Below are 20,332 nucleotides of genomic sequence, written 5' to 3'. Positions count from 1 at the left end.
GGCTGTAAATGTGGGCAAAATGTGTAAATGTTAGGGCCATTATGCACACGGTGCACAATATATACATAGAACACATGGTTAGCGTAGAACACATGCTGTATGATACACATGGTATACATAGTATAGAGTGAATAATGTAGAAGTAAAGATAATTCCAACTGAATAATGTATAGTTGTATAGAAGTTAAAACCTTATATCCCTTTAATGATAAATAATCTTATGTATATGGATCGCAGTTTGCAAATAAATATGTATTTCTATACATTAAAAAAATGTATGATTTGCCATATTTTTTTGTCAATAAAATAGGAGATATCCATATACATATACATAAGATTAGGTTTGCAGATAAATATGTATTTCTATACATTAAAAAAATGTATGATTTCCCATATTTTTTTGTCAATAAAATAGGAGACCTAAAGTCTGAAAGAACATTGTTGACAAAACTACTTATATGGGAGGCATAACTTTCCCCTCATTCTTCCCTACCCCCACCCAGGTACAGGGAAATTTACATGCGAAAGACCCCCATTTTCTCCCCTCTCTTGCGGAGGAAAAAGAGTAAAGAAAAGAAAGAGGAGGGGAAAAACAAAATGCTTGTGATAACATTGCTTTACACTCTCATACTTCAAACATTTCCTCTTTATTGTTGCAGTTCATTTGATGTTTAGTTTAAGACAAATGTTTAGTTTTGTGTTTAAGATAAAACACTGCAAAACTGTGCAGCTATTTTTTTATCGTTTCACTTTGTATAATTGCCAAGAGCAAGATGTTGATGTGTAAAGACAGGTGTTAATGTTATAGACAGATGTTGATGTGTACTGACAGGTGTTGACGTTATATACAGATGTTCATGTGTAGCCTACAGCTGTTAGAATGATACAGGGAGTTAAGAATATGTTGGGAATCATTTAGCTGTACAAACAGGACACGACTATTGAGTTTTTATGGATGTGAGTTCATGTTTAATAGAGTTTGTGGACTCGACCTTCAGCTCTTGGGCCTCGCCTTTCCAACTGTTAGTCGTTTAAGGTAATGACTTACAGCTCCTGTCTTTCTTGTCATATATCTGCTTTTTTCTTAAATTATATATTGAGAGGGGCTCATATTACCATATTCCATCTGTGAGTCTCTACCTTCCATACGTGTTACCTCGTTATGTTACTAAACATTCTAAACATTCGGTCTCTATCGATACCCCCCTTTTGAGTATTATGGATGTCTGGATCATATCCACACAGTCAAGCTTAATCTGACCTTTATCGATCATCTTCATTTTGTGCTCCACCTCTCCACCTGCCCACCCACTCTCTCCACCTCTCCACCTGCCCACCCACTCTCTCCACCTCTCCACCTGCCCACCCACTCTCTCCACCTCTCCACCTGCCCACCCACTCTCTCCACCCACTCTCCCCATCACCCTCCCCGCCCACTCCCCCCCCCCCACGCTGCAGACATAGCGTTTGCAGCTTACTGCAAGGAGCAGGTAGTGGGGGGGCTGAACACATCAGCCTAGGTCAACTCGTCTAAGATGTTCCTCTTTAGCCATACACCTGCTACTGCTCTCCCCAGCCATCTGTTAGTGTCTCCAGGTATCTGTTAGTGTCTCCAGGTATCTGTTAGTGTCTCCAGGTATCTGTTTGTGTCTCCAGGTATCTGTTTGTGTCTCCAGGTTTCTGTTTGGGCTTCAGGTGTCTTCGACACCATGGCTAGAGTATGGAGTGGCGATTTCAGCGCCATCTATGGGTCTGCACTTCCACTCCCCGGTATTGGGTGCTACGCAGACAACGCCATCTGTTGGTGGTGGCGTGGTATCTGTGAAAGGCGCCGGTTTCCTGCCTCAGTTTGAAGAAGAGGTCGATGATGATGACCTCTGGTGGGTGTCGTATTGTGATCAACGCCATCTAGGTTGTGGCTACAATTTACAATGTCAATGTGCACAGCGCTATAAGGATGAGCGAGCAAGCAAGCACGCGTCCAGGCAAGGAGACGGCCAAGCTGACAAATGTACAGGAGCTTCGACGCTTGAAGCAAGTAGCCGAAGGCTTGGGTGATGGTCGCAGGGCAGCAAGGTCGTGCGATACCTTCTGTGGCGATACATTTTGACCTTTGGTGACCCCCCAGTCACCAGAGGATTGTTTGTGGGGGTTGTGGGTCTCCTGCCATTGGCTATATTAGGTGTGGTGACCTGTAATGCCTCGTCGACTGTGTGACTCTTAAGGCTCTATCGGGCCATCGACTTGTTTGATCAGAATAATACATTAATATACAAAATACAACCCGGGTCTCAGACTAGTTGGTGAGATTTATTAATTTGAACGTAGCATAGTCTTGTAGCTCTTGAAGCTGGTTATAGGTGTGACTCTTAATTTGTCCTCTCTCCCTCTCTCTCTCTCTCTCTCTCTCTCTCTCTCTCTCTCTCTCTCTCTCTCTCTCTCTCTCTCTCTCTCTCTCTCTCTCTCTCTCTCTCTCTCTCTCTCTCTCTCTCTCTCTCACCCCCTCACAACCTCTTCTCTCTCACCCCCCTCACAACCTTCCCTCTCACCCCTCACTGTTCCATTAGCATCTGAAGGGAAATTAGAGATAAGGGAAGGAAATATGAGGAGGGGCGTGGTCGCTGGAACAGGTGGGCTCAGGGAGGCCTTAACTACCTAATTGCCATTACGCTTTTCGTTACGGTCGTCCGGCTGATTACTCGACTATTGTTAGACTTGGGGGAGGAGGGGGGGGGGTAGCCCCGGGGGGGGGGAGGGTTATTTGGGTCAAGTGTCTGTGTTTTGTTAGTTGTGGGTAGTTGGCGTCGCCTTGGTTGTTAGTTGATGTGTTGTAGCTACTGTTAGTGGGCGTGGGTATTGTTGCTACTGTTAGGTTAGGTTAGGGTTCCATTTTTTAAACTAATTGATGTAAAGAGAGCGGCACTTGGAGATGGGTGCCAGCGCCTATGGTGCCGTCTTGAAGTCATTATAGGCACACATCACACCATATGTCTGAGAGAAGTGTTGTTCTGTGATTAACTGTGCGGTGTAATGGCTTCGTGTACACACACACACACACACACACACACACACACACACACACACACACACACACACACACACACACACACACTCTCTCGCCCTCCCTCTCACACGCGTGAGGGAGAGAGGAACAACACGTGCCCTCCCTCACCTTCCCCTCACCTCTCCCTCATCTCCCCTCACTTCCCCTTCCTCACAGGGTGTCTAGTTACCTCACACCTCCCTCCGCTGGGAGGGAAGCCTCCGCCCTCACAGCCTGGCTAACATTATCTTGAATCAATCACCTTTTCCAGGGCTTCAGCACTCAATACTGCCTCCCTTGCCATTCCAGCGCCATCCCTCCCCTTCCATTGCTTTTCCTTTGGCTTGACAATTATCAGTCATTTAAATGGCCCCCCTCCCCCCCCTCTCCCTGTTACATTCTTTCCTACAGCACTTCAGTTTTAACTGTTCCTTTCTTGCTCTGTTTCGCCCGTTCCATTTGTAAACACTTTCCAGTTCTTCTTTCCAGCTCCTCAGACGAATTGTGCCCCCTAACTACTTACCTACACCACATGCAAAACTACCTACCAGACATACACAATTACTACCTACCCAACATGCACAACTACCTAACTATTCAACATAATTAGGTTGTTACCTATACTCACCATAGACAGTTTCCGACTTGGCTACACACACTCACACACACACACACACACACACACACACACACACACAGATGTCAGTCCTCATCACATGCCAATTAATCGTGTTTACCCGTGTTTAATAGTCAACAAGTGTGTTTAGACGGGCAGGTAATTAATCCCACGGTGATCACCTTGCCGTCCATTAATCAACCAGGGATATGGCGCAATGTGCTATACTTACACCTTCCTACACATCTGAAACATTATATATAATATATATATAAATAATATATATATAATATATATATATATATATATATATATATATATATATATATATATATATATATATATATATATATATATATATATATATATATATATATATTTTTTTTTTTTTTTTGAGGGTACCACCTCTGATGCAAGTATATGTATCCAGAGCCTCGGAGAAGAAAATAAAGAATATTCAGAGAAGACCTTGTGGATTCTTACTGAACACTTTAATATTATCTTCTCCTACCACCCCTATTCTTTTGTATATACACATATATATTTGTTTTATTTAAACTTTGTTACAAAAAAGAAGTTGCTTATGGGGTACAAAGATGGTTATCATAATTTGTCGAGTTCCTCCAGCTCCTCAGATGGCGGGCAGGAACCCTGAATGCAGTGTGCATTTCCCCCTCTGTATCGCCACGCTGAGGCGCTGGAAAAGGAACCTGGTAGCTCTAGAGGTCTCTTGTTGTTTCAATTAGCCTAGAACCCAGTTCCTTCAAAAAACTGGTGGCACCCTTACCCCCAGGCGCCGAGTGTCTCAGAAGCAATGGGGGACAAAATTGTAGTGGTGATCCAGTTCTCTGTGCTTACGGGATTTGGCGCATTCCCTGTGAGTGGCAGCGCCACCTGGTTGTGCAACACTGAAGTCAATGTAGGTGTTAGCCAGGGTTGATACGCACGTGTAGTCCCACACCAACTGCTTGCCATTATCCCAAAAGGTTTACTGTGATTCCATCTCCTCCTGCTGCTGCTGTGTAAACCACCTCTCACTCCCCTCTCTACAGATGCCTTCGAAAGCGGAAGTTTACTTCGGCGAGGACGGCACGCACTTCCACGAGAAGCCGCTGAGGTCCACCTCCAACTGGCCGGGGTCGTTGACCTCCGGCAGCCACAATGTGACCCTGGACTTGCGTCACCGCACCGGACGAGTCCTCAACGTCCTCCTCGACTTCCCCGGGCCGTGGCTGGCCCTCAGCGAGGTCTACTTCGACAGCCGTGAGTGTCTCTTCTCTGTCTGTACAGGGCGGGAAAAGGGAAGGGGACAGGCCAACGTAAATAAGAAAGAGTAGTAGTAGGGGTAGATATAGTAGTATTAGCAGTAGACGTAGATATAGTAGTATTAGCAGTAGACGTAGATATAGTAGTATTAGCAGTAGAGGTAGATATAGTAGTAATAGCAGTAGAGGTAGATATAGTAGTATTGGAGGTAGATATTGTAGTATTTGCAGTAGAGTTAGATATAGTAGTATTTGCAGTAGAGTTAGATATAGTAGTATTAAAGTAGATCGAAAAGGTAGTGGGTCCTGGCCCAGCCTTCCCTGAAATATCGACTTGTTGTTAGGTTATAAACGTAAATACTAAATAGTATATAGGTCCTAGCACCGAGCCCTCAGGGACTCTGTTACTGTACGCCAGTCCGACTTCTCACCCTTCACTATGACTCTCTGACTCACGCCTCTTAGGTACTCTCACCAATTTCAGTGTTCTTATATTTTATATTCACTCTAAAGTGAGTTTGTTGGGTGTCTGATGACAACACATTCTCTTGAGTGTGTTTACGACGTTCAGGTGATCGAGACCTCCTGATACCCGGTTACAGTATATCAGTAAGGTCGTCAAGCCCATCATTCCTTGCAACGTTTTGCCATCCCCTGCTATCCCTTGCTATTCCCTGCCACCCAACGCCATCCACTGCCACCGGCTGCCATCCCTTGCCATTCCCTGCCACCCAACGCCATCCAATGCCACCGGCTGCCATCCCTTGCCATTCCCTGCCACCCAACGCCATCCACTGCCACCGGCTGCCATCCCTTGCCATTCCCTGCCACCCAACGCCATCCACTGCCACCGGCTGCCATCCAGCACCGACCGCATGCGAGCGTGTATAGACGTGAAAGCAGATGTAAGCAAGAGTTCCAGTCCAGAGATATTACCTGGCATGTTTATAGCGCCCACAGGGACAGTCTTCCTCCGTCGCTGGAACTTTTATCTCTCCGACAAGTGTTTATACGAAAGTGTTCACAGTTCTCCTCTCTGGTACTGGCTTATCGCGGCCGTATAGGACACATTTACCAGTATTCACAAGGTGGAAAGGTTATTGTTATTATTACTGTTGTTATCATTAGTAGTAGTATTAATTCATTACTATCACTACTACTTTTTTAGAAAATCAGTAGGATCCATTGAGCAGGATTCGAACCTGCTCACTTAGTATTCTTAAGCTTGCGCGCCAGACCACCAAGCCACGACACGGTGGCGCTAGCTTGGGAGTATATACCCAGTGAGCAGGTTCGAATACCATCCCCTCCCTCCCCGTGGCTCCTATACTGATTTTCTCATTACTAGTATTCCGATACTATTGTGATATGCAATTAAAGAGCAAGGCTGCCATTAATATTTCTATAAAAGTCGATTGTGTGAGCATTCCTTAAAATCAAACCTAAAGTCTATCTGGATAAAGTCTATCTCTGATTTATTTTTAAGTCATGAAAGAGTTTAAATCCTCTGTTAAATCCTACGACAATGTAGAGACATTGTGTTGTGCTCAACAACACAATATCAACATCAACAACATTAGAGACATTGTGTTGTCATCAGACACGCCACATACTCACTTTAGAGTGAATTTTAAAATATAACAACACTCAGCCTGGTGGATAGCGCACAGGTCTCGTAATTCTGTGGCGCGGGTTCGATTCCCGCACGAGGCAGAAACAAATGGGCAAAGTTTCTTTCACCCTGAATGCCCCTGTTACCTAGCAGTAAATAGGTACCTGGGAGTTAGTCAGCTGTCACGAGCTGCTTCCTGGGGGTGGAGGCCTGGTTGAGGACCGGGCCGCGGGGACACTAAAAAGCCACGAAATCATCTCAAGATAATCAGTACACGGGTATTGATCCGTGATGCTTGCAGGTTGCTTTCAGAAGGTGCTTGTTAGTGAGGCTGGGATGTAGTTCTCTTGTTCCGCCTCTGTTTTTGTGTAATGATAACACTGAATGTTTTTGCTTAAATCTCTGGTAGTTCTCCCTCTTTCTGGTGGGAGGGTCTACAGTTATGGGAAGGGATCTTGGTGTCGTCGTCTGTGTGGGATTAGTGCCTTCATAAAACAAATATTGAATTCCTGTAGGCCAAATTGTTACTGTAATGTATTTGTTTTCTTTCCCCTCACTCTTGTGTTTGGTGTGGTTTTTCTTCGGTTCTGTGCTCCCTGTATTCTGTGCTCCCTGTATTATGTACTCCCTGTATTCTGTGCTCCCTGTATTCTGTGCTCCCTGTATTCTGTGCTCCCTGTATTATGTACTCCCTGTATTCTGTGCTCCCTGTATTCTGTGCTCCCTGTATTCTGTGCTCCCTGTATTATGTACTTCCTGTATTCTGTGCTCCCTGTATTCTGTGCTCCCTGTATTCTGTGCTCCCTGTATTATGTACTTCCTGTATGCTGTGCTCCCTGTATTCTGTGCTCCCTGTATTCTGTGCTCCCTGTATTCTGTGCTCCCTGTATTATGTACTCCCTGTATTCTGTGCTCCCTGTATTCTGTGCTCCCTGTATTCTGTACTCCCTGTATTATGTACTCCCTGTATTCTGTGCTCCCTGTATTATGTACTCCCTGTATTCTGTGCTCCCTGTATTCTGTGCTCCCTGTATTCTGTACTCCCTGTATTATGTACTCCCTGTATTCTGTGCTCCCTGTATTCTGTGCTCCCTGTATTCTGTGCTCCCTGTATTCTGTGCTCCCTGTATTCTGTGCTCCCTGTATTATGTACTCCCTGTATTCTGTGCTCCCTGTATTCTGTGCTCCCTGTATTCTGTACTCCCTGTATTCCTTACATGTTCTTCAATTATTTTCCGTGTAAGCGGTGATGTGTGCCGCTGATGTGTTTATGTTTATGTGTGTCCTGCACAGAGCCGTGCACGTGCAACCTGACGGACTGGGCCGACGGGGAGGCGTCCACGCCGGCCGAGCACACCGCGGTCCGACGCGACGACTCGCGCGACGTGTCTGCCGTGTCGGCCGTGCACGCCCACACCCGCGCCTACATGGGCGTGGTAATCGGGTTCGTGGTGGGCGTGTTCCTGCTGGTGGCGGCCGGCTTGCTGATCTACGTCAGGCGGCTCAGGAAGAAGAAGTCGTCGCCGCACGTGCTCAAGAGTCCACTGTCGGACACGGCCAGCGTGGCCCTGGATATGAAGTCGCTGCGGATGGTGTCCAGTTACTCGGGCGCCGGGGCGGCCATGTACGGCCCCGTGGCCGTGCCGGACGAGGAAGGCTCGCTGTATCACGAGCCGTACAAGACGCCGCTGTTCAGCGCCTCGGAATACAGCGTGGCCACCATTGGGCGTCACCTGAGCGACTACAGCAAGGGCGGCGGCGGCGCCGCTACTCCCGCCCATCAGAGCGCCAGCAGCGGTGTGGTGGGCGGGGAGTACGCCGTGCCCATCCTCTCCACGCCTCCTCCGCCCTTCAACACCAATGCTTCCACGCCCTTCACCACCACGCCCATCAGCGCACCGCCCACGCCCTTCTCCCACGCCACCACGCCACACTCCTCCACCTCCACACCCTTCAGGTCAGCCACGTACACTGGAGAAGTGTGTACACATGTACGTGATTATGCCATACACAGCACGTGCACACACGTACATTATAATGATTGACGTCAAGGTAGTCATAGTTTGATGAAACAGTTGAGAATGGAGATTGCCTTATAATCTCAGTTGACTTCGACTTTAATGGAATTTTGTTTATTTTATTATTTTTTTATTTGTTATTATCAAATAACAAATAATATATATATATATATATATATATATATATATATATATATATGTCGTACCTAGTAGCCAGAACTCACTTCTATGCCTACTATGCAAGGACCGATTTGCCTATTAAGCCAAGTTTTCATGAATTAATATATTTCCTTTATTTTTTTTCTTATGAAATGATAAAGCTACCCATTTCGTTATGTATGAGGTCAATATTTTTTTATTGGAGTTAAAATTAACGTAGATATATGACCGAACCTAACCAACCCTACCTAACCTAACCTAACCTATCTTTATAGGTTAGGTTAGGTTAGGTAGCCGAAAAGGTTAGGTTAGGTTAGGTTAGGTAGGTTAGGTAGTCGAAAAACAATTAATTCATGAAAACTTGGCTTATTAGGCAAATCGGGCCTTGCATAGTAGTCATAGAAGTGCGTTCTGGCTACTAGGTACGACATATATATATATATATATATATATATATATATATATATATATATATATATATATATATATATATATATATATATATATGTAATTTTGTTATAGTTTTCATTCATTTATTGATAAATTTATTCAATCTTTTTTTCCATTCACTTCCTGTTTCGTTATTCATTTATTTTTTTCTTGTCACACGAGGATTTTATGTATATTTACACGTGGATTTATTTTTGGATTTATAAATGGATTTACATAGTAAATTACACATACTTTTACAGCTGAATTACCACTTAGAATTTGCTCATTCATTAAAAAGAGTAAAACATTTATATGTAAAACATTTACACATTAATGTAAATAATCTACACATTAATTTACACACGCATTGACGCATTAATAAGTATACTCATTTACACATTCATTTGAACCTGAATGTACACAGCCACTAACATGTTTATTTACATTTGACTTATTTACATCTGTTTACACTTGTTTACACACATGTTTGCTTCAAGTTTATAACTGAATTGTACTCTCTCTCTCCCCGCCCACCACCCACAGCAGCTCAGCGCCCGCCCCGCCCACCACCCTGCCGCCCAACACCTTCCCTTCCATCATGCGCCTGTGTCCAGCACCGCCCCCGCCGCCCGTGCCGCCCCCGCCCGACAAGTACCTCACGCCGCCCGTCGTCTGCAAGGTACGCCCACACACCCACCAGGGTACGCCCACACACCCACCAGCCTCTGTGCTGCCTATCTAGTGCGTGAGGGCGGGTGGGGGGGGGGGGAATCTGTCTCTATGTTAGTGTGGCTGGCTATAGTGTGGTTGGCTATAGTGTGACTGGCTATAGTATGGGCTGTCTATAGTGTGGTTGGCTATAGTGTGACTGTGTCTATAGTACGGCTGTCTATAGTGTGGCTATCTTGACGCTTCATTGACTGTCTACTCATGAGTGTCTGTGTCTGTGTGTGTGTGTGTGTACAGTGACTATTGCCCTTTAAATACGAGGGGCTTCTGTCTGTACACATGTACAGACGGAAAGAAGTACACAAACTGTCTGTCTGTCTACTTGGAATGGCAACTCTTTTTTTTTTTCTTTCGTCAATCTTCTATCAACATCTTAAGGAATCAGGCACTTCAGAACTGTCTTGGAAGATCCCACATTCCGGCCATTTGCCAAAAGTGTCGCCACTTTGGGGAGGATTTCAGAGTTTCAAGGAAGAAAAAGTAGAGGATGACACGTCTCTTCAGAAAGATCTAAGACTTTAAGACTAAGACTTTCAGATGTAATAATGTCAGCATTGTGGGCTGACTTGAATTTTTGTATATAATACACTGGACGGGTAAGGTAATTAGGAAGTGTGTTAAGTGTTATACCTTCTAAGTGTTGAGCCACTTAGAAGGTATCGGTGGAGGAACTGGAATATGAGGTCAAGGAACTGCAGTATGAGGTCAAGGAGCTGGGATATGAGGACAAGGATCTGGGGTATGTGGACAAGGAGCTGGGATATGAGGACAAGGAGGTGGGATATGAGGACAATGAGTTGGGGTATGAGGACAAGGAGCTGGGGTATGAGGACAAGGAGCTGGGGTATGAGGACAAGGAGCTGGGGTATGAGGACAAGGAGCTGGGGTATGAGGACAAGGAGCTGGGATATGAGGACAAGGAGCTGGGATATGAGAACAAGGAGCTGGGATATGAGAACAAGGAGCTGGGATATGTGGACAAGGCGCTGGGATATGTGGACAAGGAGCTGGGATATGAGGACAAGGAGCTGGGGTATGAGGATAAGGAGTAGGGGTATGGGGACAAGGAGCTGGGATATGAGGACAAGAAGCTGGGGTATGAGGACAAGGAACTGGGATATGTGGACAAGGAGCTGGGATATGTGGACAAGGAGCTGGGATATGAGGACAAGGAGCTGGGGTGTGAGGATAAGGAGTTGGGGTATGGGGACAAGGAGCTGGGATATGAGGACAAGAAGCTGGGGTATGAGGACAAGAAGCTGGGGTATGAGGACAAGGAACTGGGATATGTGGACAAGAAGCTGGGGTATGAGGACAAGGAGCAGGTATATGAGGACAAGGAGTTGGTGCATCAAGACGGCGTAGTGCGAACCCCGACCAGCTATAGGGAGCAAGGCCGTTAATGTTCTACCAACCAGTCCAAGTGGATGGGCAGTAAACTAGAGAGTTGTAGACGGGGAAATACCCGAAGGTTTGGACAGGTTTTGGGAAATAGATAAAGACTGATCTCTCACACTGCCCCTTCCACAAAGTAAACAAAGGGACGATGTTATAGATTAGACCTGATGCCCCCTAACCTAACCTAACCTAACCTAACCTAACCTAACCTAACCTAACCTAACCTAACCTAACCTATTGTGTTGGTGGTTCTCATAACGGACCTTAATGGCCGGAGGTTGTGAGGGGAAGTGGTGATTCAAAACACCAATTTCAAAATAACCTCCCCCCCCCGTCGCTATCATCCACCCATTCCCTCCAACAACCACCACCACCAACAACTACCTCCCACGCCCACCAACCCCCCACCACCTACCACCATCTCGTAGCAGGAGGGAGAGTGTCAGGTCATAATGAAGAAAGTTTGGAGGAGTGAGGGAGAGTTGGAGGTGCACTCTCTCCCTCACTCCTCCTCCCCCTCCTCTCCAACAGCTGGGATGGGTGTCCTGAGTGGCCCCTACACTAGAATACACAATGAGTTAGTGTTGTTCTGATCGGCTCTTCTGCACACTTGTCTGTCTTGTTCATACATGTCTTAATATCTGTTCATGTTTTATACATGTGTGTGTGTGTGTGTGTGTGTGTGTGTGTGTGTGTGTGTGTGTGTGTGTGTGTGTGTGTGTGTGTGTGTGTGTTCGTTCAAGGACGAACTTTTCAACACTGGTGGGACGCGAACAAGGGGACACAGGTGGAAGCTGAGTACCCAAATGAGCCACAGAGACGTTAGAAAGAACTTTTTCAGTGTCAGAGTAGTTAGCAAATGGAATGCATTAGGAAGTGATGTGGTGGAGGCTGACTCCATTCACAGTTTCAAATGTAGATATGATAGAGCCCAATAGGCTCAGGAATCTGTACACCAGTTGATTGACGGTTGAGAGGCGGGACCAAAGAGCCAGAGCTCAACCCCCGCAAGCACAATTAGGTGAGTACAATTAGGTGAGTACACACACACACACACACACACACACACACACACACACACACACACTCATACACACGCATACACACACACACACACACACACACACACACACACACACACACACACACACACACACACTGTCAGAGTAGTTAACAGATGGAATGCATTAGACAATGATGTCGTAGAGGCTAACTCCATACATAGTTTCAAATGTAGATATGATAGAGCCCAGTAGGCTCAGGAATCTGTACACCAGTTGATTGACAGTTGAGAGGCGGGACCAAAGAGCCAGAGCTCAACCCCCGCAAGTACAACTTGAAGAATACAACTTGGTGAGTACACACACACACACACACACACACACAAACACACACATACCAATATGTGTGATGTGTGTAGATAAGTGTAGATAAGATATAAGAAAAATCGGTCGGGAGTCAGTACATATTAGACAACCGACAGTTAGAATGGCGGGGTCCAAGAGCTAACAGCTTCACTACCCCCCCCCCCCCCCCCTTCACACACAGTTTTACAAGCGTCAGTGCAGATTCGCACTGTATTCTTTCCACACCTAAGTGTCATATACATGGTGAGGTATACATGGTGAGGTGGTATACATAGTATACATGGTGAGTCCTGTGTCAACTGGTAGACGACACACAGTTGATGAGTAAGAGCGCGACACGCGATGAGTGTAGGAAGCTCCTGGTGGACTTGGTTAAGTTGGTGAATAAGTTGGATAAGTTGAGTACAATGACTATTGAACTTCAATCCAGATAAGTGCAAGGTCATGAAGATGCAAGACTGACTGTTAGGCGAACTAGATTGTGGTTAGAAGTACCTCAGTATGCAATGAATGGGAGGAACGTTCGGGAGTTAGAGTCAAAGACATCAGTAGACATCTCTTGAGTAGACATCACATCAAAACAATCACCGGATGTAGCCATCAATGGAAACATCACCTGCTAGAATTTAGATGGCAGACATCGCAACATCCGCCAGGAACCTACCCTGGAAACACAAACCGAAACTGTCTCTATTTTCCGCTTGTTACAACTTGTAATAAAGTTGTTACATCTTGGCTTAACGTGTTTATGACGTATTAGAACGTTGTTACAACTTGCTATATTGGTTGTTATAACTGGTTAGGAGGTGTTAAATCTTGTTGGAACGTTGTACCAACGTCGTAGTTTCGGTGTGTGTTTGGCGGGTAGGGAGCACAGGGCTAACATATGCACCCCCCAATTTAAAAAAAATACGCGAGACATGATCCAGACATATAAAATACTCACCAGTATCCTTCAAAATAAAGACAGAACACGCAATGAAACCACAAAAAAGTGATGTATCTGCAATACGATATTGAGGTCATACAGTGGGATCGAACACACATCCATGTACTCCCCAAGGGGTGCGGATTCGAGTGCCAGGGGTGTGTGTGTTCGAGTCTATTGTATGACCTCAATGGTTTTTCCTCAAAGTTTGGAAGCTAGAAACTATTAAGACCTACAGCGAAGACCCACATGGATATCCACATGGGTATCCCACATGGATAACTTACAGGCATGATCCACAGGGATAGCCCACAGCGCCCCTGTCTTAAACAACAGCGCCCCTGTCTTAAACAACAGCGCCCCTGTCTTAAACAACAGCGCCCCTGTCTTAAACAACAGCGCCCCTGTCTTAAACAACAGCGCCCCCGTCTTAAACAACAGCGCCCCCGTCTTAAACAACAGCGCCCCCGTCTTAAACAACAGCGCCCCCGTCTTAAACAACAGCGCCCCCGTCTTAAACAACAGCGCCCCTGTCTTAAACAACAGCGCCCCTGTCTTAAACAACAGCGCCCCCGTCTTAAACAACAGCGCCCCTGTCTTAAACAACAGCGCCCCCGTCTTAAACAACAGCGCCCCCGTCTTAAACAACAGCGCCCCCGTCTTAAACAACAGCGCCCCTATCTTAAACAACAGCGCCCCCGTCTTAAACAACAGCGCCCCTGTCTTAAACAACAGCGCCCCCGTCTTAAACAACAGCGCCCCTGTCTTAAACAACAGCGCCCCCGTCTTAAACAACAGCGCCCCTGTCTTAAACAACAGCGCCCCTGTCTTAAACAACAGCGTCCCTGTCTTAAACAACAGCGTCACTGTTCTCTTCTTCCTGACGTGTTAAATCAACACACAAGTCTTTTTTTTTCTCTTTGTTCTTGTCTTCCAGACCAAACCAATTGGTCTGCCGTAAGTACGTTTGACAAACACCTTAGCATCACTGCCAAATTGACTTATATATATTCCTTTAAGTGGCTTATATAAACAATGTCTTCTCCAAATGGCAGCAGCAAGACACGAAATAATAAAGCAGTCATTTGGTTCCCTCAGCGCCATCTACTTCAATCTTACTTCAATTACACTTCAAACCCTTTTCAATCTTGTCCAATCCTCTGGTCTCCGTCCGCGACTGCCACTCTTCAACTTCGGCTCTGAAATTAGGAACAAATCAGGTTTTGCTTCAAGATGTCTGTCGCTGGACGAGCAGGGGGACGGGGGAAGGGGAAAGGGGGGGGTCTTGTGTGTATTCACCTAGATATGCTTGCGGGGGGTTGAGCTCTGGCTCTTTGGTCCCGCCTCTCAGCTGTCAGTCAACTGGTGTAAAGGTTCATGAGCCTATTGGGCTCTGTCATATCTACTTTTGAAACTGTGTATGGAGTGTGAATCCACCACATCACTGCCTAATGCTTTCCATCTGTTAACTACTTTCTCTGTGTGTGTGTGTGTGTGTGTGTGTGTGTGTGTGTGTGTGTGTGTGTGTGTGTGTGTGTGTGTGTGTGTGTGTGTGTACTCACCTAATTGTGCTTGCGGGGGTTGAGCTCTGGCTCTTTGGTCCCGACATGTGTGTATGTGTGTGTGTGTGTGATAGAGATGTGAAGTGTGGATGAGTATTGTGTGTTGTGTTGTGTGGTGCTGTGGTTGTGGTGTGTTATTGCGGGTGGTTGAAGGTGTTGGGTGTTAGGGTTGGTGGTGTTAGGTATGACTCTTAGAGATGTTAGATGATACGTGTTGCAGATGTTAGATATATCAGTGTTTAGAGATGATAGTGTTGGAGATGTTAGCCACTAACGTTAGAGATGTTTAACGTTAGTGTTGGAGATAGATGTTACGTGTGTTACATTTGAAGTAGTGGAAGAAGAGACTGCACCCGTTTGTCCCCCCCATCCCTCCCACAGTGACATGGGGGGACTTAAAAATGGGATGGAGGGGCGAAGGGGGAGCCCGTTGTAAGGGGTGGGAAGGTAAGCGGCACTGTTGTCGCTAACGGTAAACGGAGCCAGACGACTCTTTATCAACAGCGACAAACGGAATAAAAAATAAGCAGATTTTAAGAAAACTGGAAAAAAATGTCAACGTGAAGAGTGGAGTATCAAGAGTGGCTCTGTTGTCAACAGAGGGTAACACGACAGCTGTGAGGGGAGAGAGAGAGAGGAGTGTAGAGAGAGAGAGGGGGGGGGGAGAGGAGTGCACAAGAGGGGAGAGAGAGAGAGAGGGGAAATGTGGTCGGTAGTGGATACCTCCAACACATGACAACACTGATGTGGCGTCTCTTGGTCTCCATGGCGACCCTTCTTGTAATAACTGTGTAAGTACCACTTGTTCCTCTCTCTCTCTCTCTCTCTCTCTCTCTCTCTCTCTCTCTCTCTCTCTCTCTCTCTCTCTCTCTCTCTCTCTCTCTCTCACTCTCACTCTCACTCTCACTCTCTCTCTCTCTCTCTCTCTCTGCGTCTCTTAATGTCGTGGACATTTACATAGCTCCAATAAAACCTGAGAGCCGATATAAAAAGACCGATTGAGACCACTCAGCTAAAGGGACACCTTGCAACAGCTGTTCGTGTGTGTGTGTGTAGTGTGTGTGTGTGTAGTGTGTGTGTGTAGTGTGTGTGTGTGTGTGTGTGTGTGTGTGTGTGTGTGTGTGTGTGTGTGTGTGTGTGTGTGTGTACTCACCTAATTGTGCTTGTGTGTGTGTGTGTGTGTGTGTGTGTGTGTGTGTGTGTGTGTGTGTGTGTGTGTGTGTGTGTGTGTGAATCAACCTAGTGGCCTCCACCTAGTAGTGTTCACACGCAGACAGATACAGCCAGAGACAGAGACAGAGAGACAGACAGAGACAGACAGAGACAGAGGACCGAAGGACAGGACCGTGACAGGTGGGTCCACCTCAAAGTAAGGCTCAGTGTCGAGAGTTTAGACAGCTTTCTCCCACCCTATATAGTCACCTCTTCTTTCTCCTTTCACCTCCATTCGTCTTACAATTCCCGTCCCTTCCCCCTCTTATCCCAATTCCTCCTCCTCCTCCTATCCCAGCCGCTACTACTACTATCCTCGCTTCCTTACATTCCTCTTTTTTCCCCAACTCCCTCACGTATCTTGATTTTTTCCCCTTCCCTTCCATTCCATTCCCCTCCTATAACCTTCCGTTACCTGCGGTTGTTCATTTCGAGCTTACCTCCTCTCCTTCCCCTTACCCCTTACCTCACACTCCTTCCCTTCCCCCACACTCTCCCTCCGCCACCCATCTTTCCGATATCGACACACTGCTTTTATGTAAAGTGCCCTTTTAATCTCCCGCCCCTAGCCACTCCTAGCCAGGCGTTCCCCGCCTTTTAATCTGTGGAGTCTCCTCGCCCCTGTGATCCTAGCTACGCCTAGCAGCCTAAAATTCTCCTTATTCTACCCAGGATACAGTTTTCAGTTTAATAACAAAGTATAGTCTGAATCACTGCCGTGAAATTTAACTAATATATATATATATATATATATATATATATATATATATATATATATATATATATATATATATATATATATATATATATACATATATATATATGTATATATATATATATATATATATATATATATATATATATATATATATATATATATATATATATATATATATATTCTGCGTTCATCTTGGTGCCTTCGCTAGGAATCTTATCTCCCACCCAGTATCCTAGCTAAGCAATACTAGCGTCCAACACCCCCTAGCACCCCCGTAGCATGCTAGCCCATCTGTCTATTAATCCTAGCCTAGAATTTCCAAGCATTCTACCCCCCCCCCCTCCCACTAGGACATTCCATCATTATTTGGTACTGTAACCTAGCACTTCCCAGCATTTCGTTGTACTCCAGCCTAGCACCACCCAGCATTTCGTTGTACTCCAGCCTAGCACCTCCCAGCATTTCGTTGTACTCCAGCCTAGCACCACCCAGCATACTATCCTAGCGCCTCCTAGCATTCTAGACCAGCTACCGGGAGCCAACATCTCTCCTCCCAGGGGGGGGAGGGGAAGGATACCATCAGGGTATGTGAGTTCCTTTGTATGAAAACCGGTTTTCGTTGCTCAAACTGGAACCGGTGACAGAGCCTTGTGAAAAGAGTGAAATACACTTTTTCTATATTATTATTATTATTATTATTATTATTATTATTATTATTATTATTATTATTATTATTATTATTATTATTATTATTATTATTATTATTTGGGGGGCTTGGGAATTAGCGGGATGTTTGGTTAAGGGGCAATTATGGCTGAAATTTGCCCGAAACGATGCAGGAGTTGTTATTGGTAATAGGGTTAAGGGTTCGGTGTTTCGCTTTGGCGGATTGTAATGGGTGGATGGATTACTGGTGGATGGGGAAGGGGGGTTGATAGTGGTGGTGGGGGATGTTGTGGTGGTAGTGGGGGATGGTGGTGGTGGATGGTGGTAGTGGTGGTGGGGCACATAGTTGCATTTCCAGCTTCCACCTGTGTCATTTTGTCAAACTTTTTCCCAAGGTGAGGAGGCTATCCTTGTTGACTTTATCTATTCCTCTCGCCATCTTGTATGTTGTGATCATGTCCCCTCTGTTCATTCTGTTCTCTAGGGTTGTGAGATTGAGGTCCACTAGCTTGCTCTTGTAGCTTAACCCTCTTAGCTCTGGTACCAATCTTGTTTACTTTTTAAATTTTGGTATTTCCTATCACCTAATGAACCCGTTCACCTAGGAGTGAGTTGGTACTCAGGAGTAATAGCCAGCTTGTTGTGGGGGGGGGGGGGTTGCATCCTGGGTGGGGTCAATAATTCGACCTTGTGGGGGGGGGGGGGGTGAGAGACCTTGATATAAGCCTAACGTATGAATACACTCTGGCTGCCTGTCCCCCGACACAATGAATTAGTATTATTAATATTAATATATACAAGATGGGATATCCGGCGCTGCCCGGGTCGACCCGGGATTGGGATTGGGATGCTGGGATTATAAACAGCATCTCAACGCATGTCAGCACCTCCCTTCTCTCCCTCTCCGGAGGGAGGGGAGTATGGAAGAGATAGGGAGGGGGGGGGGTATGAAGAGAGAGAGGAATGCATTCACAAGACATGGATGCCGCGGGAGGGTTCTGACTGTACAATACCGTCAGAAAAAAATTAAATTAATAATCAGATTGGAGCTGAATGCTATAGCGAGATTCGTGGTGGGGGTGTATTTGTGGCTGTGGCTTGTGGCACTCTTTTCATTGATGGCAACGACCCACCTATGTTGCAACATGTACCCAGCAGTAATTTCTGTCAGAAAATGGGTGTATGTTGGCCCCAAGCATCTGGCCCCGTTCTTTGGGTATACAGATATTGAAATTTATTGATATGGACATACACATACCTACAAATTTTCATTATATATATATATATATACAAATACATAAATACATATTGGAATACACAAATATATATGCTCATACATCAATTAATGTACGAATAGACGTTTATTTATACATGTATCTAACCATACACTCGACAACCATTGCAGGTTGTGAAAGCAAACTTTATTCATAATTTTAAAACTAGATATGACAGAGAAATATGACAGGGGTGATTGCTTTTAAACAACCGGCGGCTAGAAAGGCGGGATCCAAGAGCCAATGCTCGATCCTGCAGACACAAATAGGTGAGAAAACACACACACACACACACACACACACACACACACACACACACACACACACACACACACACACACACACACACACACACACACACACGTGTTTATGTGTGTACATACCTTGCCACCCCCTTCCCTCCCCCCCCCCGTGCCACCATAACAGCTTCAGAAACCTTCATCCATACATAGAATACTAACTCTCGAACCATTATATTCCTCCCAAAAATAATTAATAAACACTTGTATTAATTATGACCATATTGATCTTTATCATGTCGGTATTACCAGCTCTTGATCACTGGATCCCTGCATGCGACAACTTGTCTTTAGATACGTGAATCCGTGTTCGCGAACGCCGTGTTTACATCTTGCGTTCGTGTGAAGGCGTTCGGATGAAGGGCTTCGGAGGGGGGGGGGGTTGTTCATTTTCATGTAATGAGATTGCTGTAAAAGTCTTATCTTTGGTTCAGAATCTTTGGTATCTTTGGTTGTTTGTGAAGGACGAATATGTAAGGTTGAAGATCTTGGGGTGTGCGCCGGTGGGCTCCCGCCAATACTGCCGCCATGCTGGCCGTGGCGTCTCCATGGTTACCAGCATCAACGGAGATGAAGTAGGAGTCGGATAGGACAAACACACACACACAGTCACTCATTCACACACACACACACACACACACACACACACACACACACACACACACACACACACACACACACACACACACACACACACACACACACACACACACACAGGGGCCTGGTAGGGCCTGGTATCCTGGTGGATAGCGCGCAGGACTCGTAATTCTGTGGCGCGGGTTCGATTCCCGCACGAGGCAGAAACAAATGGGCAAAGTTTCTGTCACCCTGAATGCCCCTGTTACCTAGCAGTAAATAGGTACCTGGGAGTTAGACAGCTGTTATACCTAGCTTCCTGGGAGTGTGTGTGTGTGTTAAAAAAATAGTTAGTAGTTATTAACAGTTGATTGATTGACAGTTGAGAGGCGCGCCGAAAGAGCAGAGCTCAACCCCCACAAGCACAACTAGGTGAATACAACTAGGTGAATACACAC

General features: G+C 45.7%; 1 protein-coding gene across 1 annotated transcript in view; it reads left to right on the top strand.

The window, feature by feature from the left end:
• LOC123748549 (discoidin domain-containing receptor 2) overlaps positions 1 to 20,332 on the top strand; it is a 318,778-nt gene that overhangs the window by 263,004 nt on the left and 35,442 nt on the right. The window contains exons 8-10 of the mRNA XM_069330646.1: positions 4,712 to 4,922; positions 7,830 to 8,493; positions 9,689 to 9,824. Of these exons, the coding sequence (XP_069186747.1) occupies positions 4,712 to 4,922; positions 7,830 to 8,493; positions 9,689 to 9,824 (1,011 nt within the window). The remainder of the gene's footprint in view (positions 1 to 4,711; positions 4,923 to 7,829; positions 8,494 to 9,688; positions 9,825 to 20,332) is intronic.

The sequence above is a fragment of the Procambarus clarkii genome, chromosome 24 (genome assembly GCF_040958095.1).
Source record: "Procambarus clarkii isolate CNS0578487 chromosome 24, FALCON_Pclarkii_2.0, whole genome shotgun sequence".
Lineage (NCBI taxonomy): Eukaryota > Metazoa > Arthropoda > Malacostraca > Decapoda > Cambaridae > Procambarus > Procambarus clarkii.
The sequence above is the reverse complement of the archived record's forward strand: the minus strand, read 5'-3'. Positions and strand labels throughout refer to the sequence as shown.